This window comes from Nicotiana tomentosiformis, chromosome 6, assembly GCF_000390325.3.
Source record: "Nicotiana tomentosiformis chromosome 6, ASM39032v3, whole genome shotgun sequence".
NCBI classification, from domain to species: domain Eukaryota; kingdom Viridiplantae; phylum Streptophyta; class Magnoliopsida; order Solanales; family Solanaceae; genus Nicotiana; species Nicotiana tomentosiformis.
Genome location: NC_090817.1, coordinates 27,010,697 through 27,015,904, shown reverse-complemented (window position 1 = coordinate 27,015,904; position 5,208 = coordinate 27,010,697). Strand labels below are relative to the sequence as shown.

Sequence of the window (5,208 nt, the reverse complement as noted above, 5' to 3'; positions counted from 1 at the left end):
AGAATTCCTAATTTCTCAAACTTATGAACCCCCAATTGAGGTTTTTTACAAATATAAAAGTTAAACTCATTAGTTATCCATTGGTTACCCATTGGTTATCCATTTTCTAAATGGATAATATGGTTCTTATCCATATTTGACCCATTTTTAAAAAGTTCATTATCCAACCCATTTTTTAGTGGATAATATAGGTGATTAACTGTGTTCTTTTAACCATTTTGTCGCCCCTAGACTACTCTATAAGCACTTCATTTAACACTTAGTAGAGGCCATAGTTGAGCCCAAGGGCTGCTGGAAGAACTTAAAATAATCCAAATAGTACCAAGAGGGTAATAGTTTTCACATTAACCGAGTTATTTTAAGTGGCACAGTTGATATATGGTAGTGCAATTATACTATGACAGAAAACCTAGAATTTATATTTTTAACAATTCCCAGTTTTGTTTTCCCCAGTTGACAAATTATAGAAGGACATGAACATAGCATCGCCTGTCGGAAGGAATTGCCTTAATTTATAACCACAGAAGAATATGTACACTGATACGTCTCAGTTGGCATTTGGCAAGTAGGAGACACTTACTGGATTTACATGTAAAACCTTTTTCAGCAACACAAACAAGTCATTTCAGTAGGATTTTTCTTTTAGTTTTTAAAAAACTCGAAAACCTTTCTTAACAAACCGGCTAAAGCAACATAACCTTAACAAGGCTAGCTACTGTATTTGCATAACTTGACAACTGCAAATCAAATGTGATGTATGATATCCATGCACCATTCATTACAACTCTTCCTATTAGAAAGTCAAATAAAAACTTTCAATAAATAGGAATTCAAAATAGATGGCAAACAAATACGACAACATGGAAGATATCTGAGGTTTGTAATGAAGTAACACATTGTACTTCATCAGATCTCAAATATCTAAGGCGTTCCTGTTATAATATAGGTAAGTTCAAAATCACCTCCTCGTTCGCACCGCCTGCTGAATTGGCTCTTCTCCTTTACTCCCATAACTATGTAAAAGAGAATCTACCTTCTTCGCTTCCTCCTCACAGTTTGAAATTTCAGTGGAACGGGAAGTGTAGCCAATAATACATGTTTCTCACGAACAAGCTTGCAACCTAAGTACTCATAGTGAGGCCGCAATGTTCCAATATTCATTCTCAAATCTTTGGCTATATCAGATAAATCGCTACGAAAATCATCAACGAAGAGAGTAAGCACCAACACGTAGTTGATAAGAAGACTTTTTTTTTCTTCCGGAAGCCTTTTTGAATCTGGAACAGCAAACATTGAAGAGAACTTCTGGAACAACATGCCAGGAATCTTGTGATGCTTTGCAGATGATACACCATCCATAGAATGTTTATCCTTGAACTTAACAAGATGCGTAATGTATGATAATATGCCTGCCAGCCTTCTCTTCTCCTCTTCATTCTACAATAAAGAATTGAGTTTGGTCACACTGGAAAAGGAAAATATGAAACTGCTAGGTCTAATATGACTACTGCTAATACAAGGAAAAAATAATAATGATCAACATATGCACATCAAACTCAACTATAGTGTAAACAAGACCACATCAGTTCTGCTTACTGCTTTAAATTCAACTTTTAAGGATCAGAGCGAGGATAGCCCCGAATTGGTGCTAACATTGAATATTAGAAGGTAGGAAAAAGCAGCACCAAAATAACTATAGTGCAAGAAAGCAAGTGAGCAATCAACTTGCGCTCTGTGCCCTCAAACTAGCAGAAAATCACTCTTTAGTTAAAAAAAGAAACATAAATCATGTAACTCATGACTCATTCACAATATGAAATTTCAATCGTTTGTTTACCTGTATATGTTCCAATTTGTAGGATCTGTTGCAAACAAAGCTTGGGTAAAGATCAGGTTTCATTTCTGCTCCAGCTTCTGTGAGCTTCAAAACATCCAAAAGATAATCCCACTCTCCTTCGAGAATAATCCTGTTCAGTGGATATGCCAACTGTGGCACCGTGGCTGCCAGATCATGTGGTGGTATATTTCGAGCATTATCTGTGGTAATGGCTACTTCAAGAGCCTCTTTGTTTATTGCCCCGGCTATATTCCTGTCAAATTCCTCTTGATTTCCAGTATCTTCTTGTTGACGTAGGGAATCAAGCTTCCTAGCCTGGAAAGCAAACATAATAACTATATAAAGATGGAAATACTCAACAAAAAAAAAAGTAGAGAATTTTTTCACGATTATCTGTCATTAAACATAAAATTTCCTTGTTTCATGCAAAGAAAAAAAAATTCCACAATGTTCCCCGTGCCTGTCATAATTCGTAGGGAAAATGGGAGGAACAAACCTGTCTTATAGATTTCTTTGATGAGTACATTTGAGTTAATTCTCTCATTTTGTCATTCCTCTCTTCTGCAGTGAGTTCTTGCTTGACCGTATCTGGATCTTCATTTTCCGGTACATCCGACCCTCTAACTCTAGGTTCCAACCTAATTATCTGCAATCATAAGCCAGCAAATATAAAGGAGAATAAGATATCGATAATAAAACAACTATTGCACTCATCGCCTGCATATCGTTACTTAAGATCAGGATTTACAAGATCACCAAAGATGTGTGATAGCCTAGATAATATAACAACTATTGGTTAGACAACAAACCGCATTTATTAAAGTAGAATAACCATTCTAATTTCTAAGCATTTCAAAATGGTAAACACACTTAAACTTCCTTCGTAAGAAGCCTTAACAAAACAGATTAGCACACAGGGAAGCACATAGCACTACGTTAAGCAAAGCAAGAACTCTCTGTTTAATGATTACATGAGTCGAATTGCTTTTTTCTGTTATCAACTTGATTCTACCATAACAAAATTCACTTAATTGATACATGTACATACACCAACTAATTCAACATAATTTTAAGATATTTCATCAAATCATGGAGTTTAGAGATTCTACTTGTCTCCTGAACAAAAATCTTGGAGAACAAAGAATAGATTTCTCGTTTATAATTCCTATCTTGGCGGGAGGGAGATAAGTATATCTCATGTTAACAATGAATCGAACGAATTTCACCCTTTTTCCTTTTCATTCAACCAAAACTATAAGAATGATACAGATCAACTACGATAAATGTTCCGCCCAATCAAAGTTAGAGTGGCATCCGATTTTGACCAACTACAAGAGTACAACCAGGCATACCCTAACATATTCACACCATCTGTTAATTACTTAAATACTGTGTTAATCTAATAATATCTCAGCAGGACTATGCTAATTACTGTGTTAATCTAACATATCCACACCATCTGTTAAACCATATTTCCATCTCTGATTGAGCATCTACATAAGATCAGAAGGAGCCAATTAGCAAAAACTACTCTGCCCAATCACAGCCAAAGAAGCAGAACACCTTCCTTTTACTCACCAATCACACAATATATCCGTCAGAACCATTTACCTTGTTTGCTGCAATGGAGAATATTAAATCCTACATTTTACTCACTTATCATACAACAAAAACTTTCTGAATCAAATTCAATTTGTTTGCTCCAATGGGGATAATTCCTCTTAACAAAATAGCTTTTTCTTACTCATCAATCAAAGACAATAGCCAAGAAAAAGCAAATTGACCTTGTCTGCTAAAACAGGGATAATTCCTAGTGATAAAATACCTTTATTTTGCACCTAAGGGTGTGGCAAATTGGTCAATGAAGTGAGAGGAGAACCATGAGGCCCCCGGTTCAATTCCCAGCGGAGGCAAAAATCAAAAAACATTATGATGATTTCTTAACATCTACCTAAGCCTTCAGGTATTTGGTGAATAGTGCGCGGGAGTTGGCCCGACATTATCATAAAAAATACCTTTTTTTTACTCACCAATCAAACTAAAAAAACAACCTTGTAGGAATAAAAAAAGTACCTTATTAGCAGCAATAGGTACAATCTTAAGAGTTTGGGTTTCCTTATCCAGCACCCCAAGCGAGTAAGTGCATAACTGAGCGGACGTTGCCTCACCGGAATAATTGGTCCCTACAAAATCCACCTGCGCCCCATTGGGGCTGACCACAAGCTGTAACCGGTTGTTCCTTTTCACATTCCTATATAACTGAGCGCTGTTGTTGTTGTTCCTTAACGGGTCATAACCTGACGAGAAGTAACCAACAATCGGAGATGTTTTATTAGGGTTTTCAGCAATGGTTTCAATTGTCACGGCAAGCTGCTTCTCTTTCTTTTTCTTCTTCTTATCGGATTTTACTTTGTCAATTTCTTGATGTCGGGAGTATTGTGTATCATTTTTGCCTTCTTGTTCTGCTTCTTCATCGGCGGGTTTGCTAGGGTTTTGGTGCTCTAGCTTCTTCTTCTTTTCTTTAGCCATGGTTCTTTAGGGAAACTGGAATGAGAGGAATGTGCGACAAGCTTATAAGTATAAACCCTAGTATATGTACTTAAAAACAAATTCGGTCATTATTTTATAAAATTTGTATCATACTAATTTTTTTAGATATTTAATTATTTATAATTAAAATTAGACTTTTATAAATTATACCAATCATGTTGATTTTTCTTTAGTATCGGTTCGATTAAGTTTTGGTATTTTTTTAAATATTATTTAAAAGTCAGTAGTAGAAACACAATGTAATAACATACGTACTTTTATACTACTTAGCAAAACTTTTTAGATATTTTTACTATTTAAAGGGTAATGATTAAGAAAAGATGAAAGATGACTAGAGTATAGATCCATCAACTATTATATAGCAGCGTAAAGGAAACTAAGCAAAGACAAAAAAAAATATAAATCACACGAGTGGAAAGATATTAAGCAAGTTGTGGCTCAAGATTAAAGTCTATAGAAGATTAAATATTCGAAAATATAAATTTAAATCATACGAAAAGGAAACATATTCAATACATTGTAGGTAGTTTGTTAGTCATAATCGCTAGAATACGTTGTGTCTTGCTAGTGAATATGCTGGAAATAATTTAGTTTCAATAGGAGTAGTATAATAGATTTGGGAATTAGGATTTTGAGTTAAATTACTTGTTGGTTAGTAACCGTTTTCATAATTCCAAGGCTCAAGGAAAAATTTAATGCTTTGTTATTTTTACACTTAATATATAAATATTTTTTTCTATGTAAATTTTTTCGGTACGATTCAGTATTTATTTGATTTATTTTCATGAAATAAGAAAATCTACCCTAATTATCGATACGGT

At 34.5% G+C, this 5,208-nt stretch overlaps 1 protein-coding gene across 1 annotated transcript; it reads right to left on the bottom strand.

Annotated features, from left to right (window-relative positions):
• Positions 1-738: 738 nt before the first annotated feature.
• On the bottom strand, positions 739-4,417 carry LOC104112534 (uncharacterized). Its single transcript, XM_009622479.4, has 4 exons — positions 3,911-4,417; positions 2,334-2,483; positions 1,838-2,152; positions 739-1,437 (listed from the first exon to the last, which is right to left on the bottom strand). Exons 1-4 carry the CDS (start codon positions 4,364-4,366, stop codon positions 1,030-1,032), a joined length of 1,329 nt encoding a protein of 442 aa, XP_009620774.1. The 5' UTR covers positions 4,367-4,417; the 3' UTR covers positions 739-1,029.
• Between the last annotated feature and the right edge of the window lie 791 nt (positions 4,418-5,208).

Coding starts and splice junctions, on each gene's coding strand:
- LOC104112534 (XM_009622479.4), bottom strand. CDS start 4,366: ATGGCTAAAGAAAAGAAGAAGAAGCTAGAGCACCAAAACCCTAGCAAA. Junction 2,484..3,910: donor TACCTATTGCTGCTAATAAG/GTACTTTTTTTA, acceptor TTATGATTGCAG/ATAATTAGGTTGGAACCTAG. Junction 2,153..2,333: donor CAAAGAAATCTATAAGACAG/GTTTGTTCCTCC, acceptor TTTGCTTTCCAG/GCTAGGAAGCTTGATTCCCT.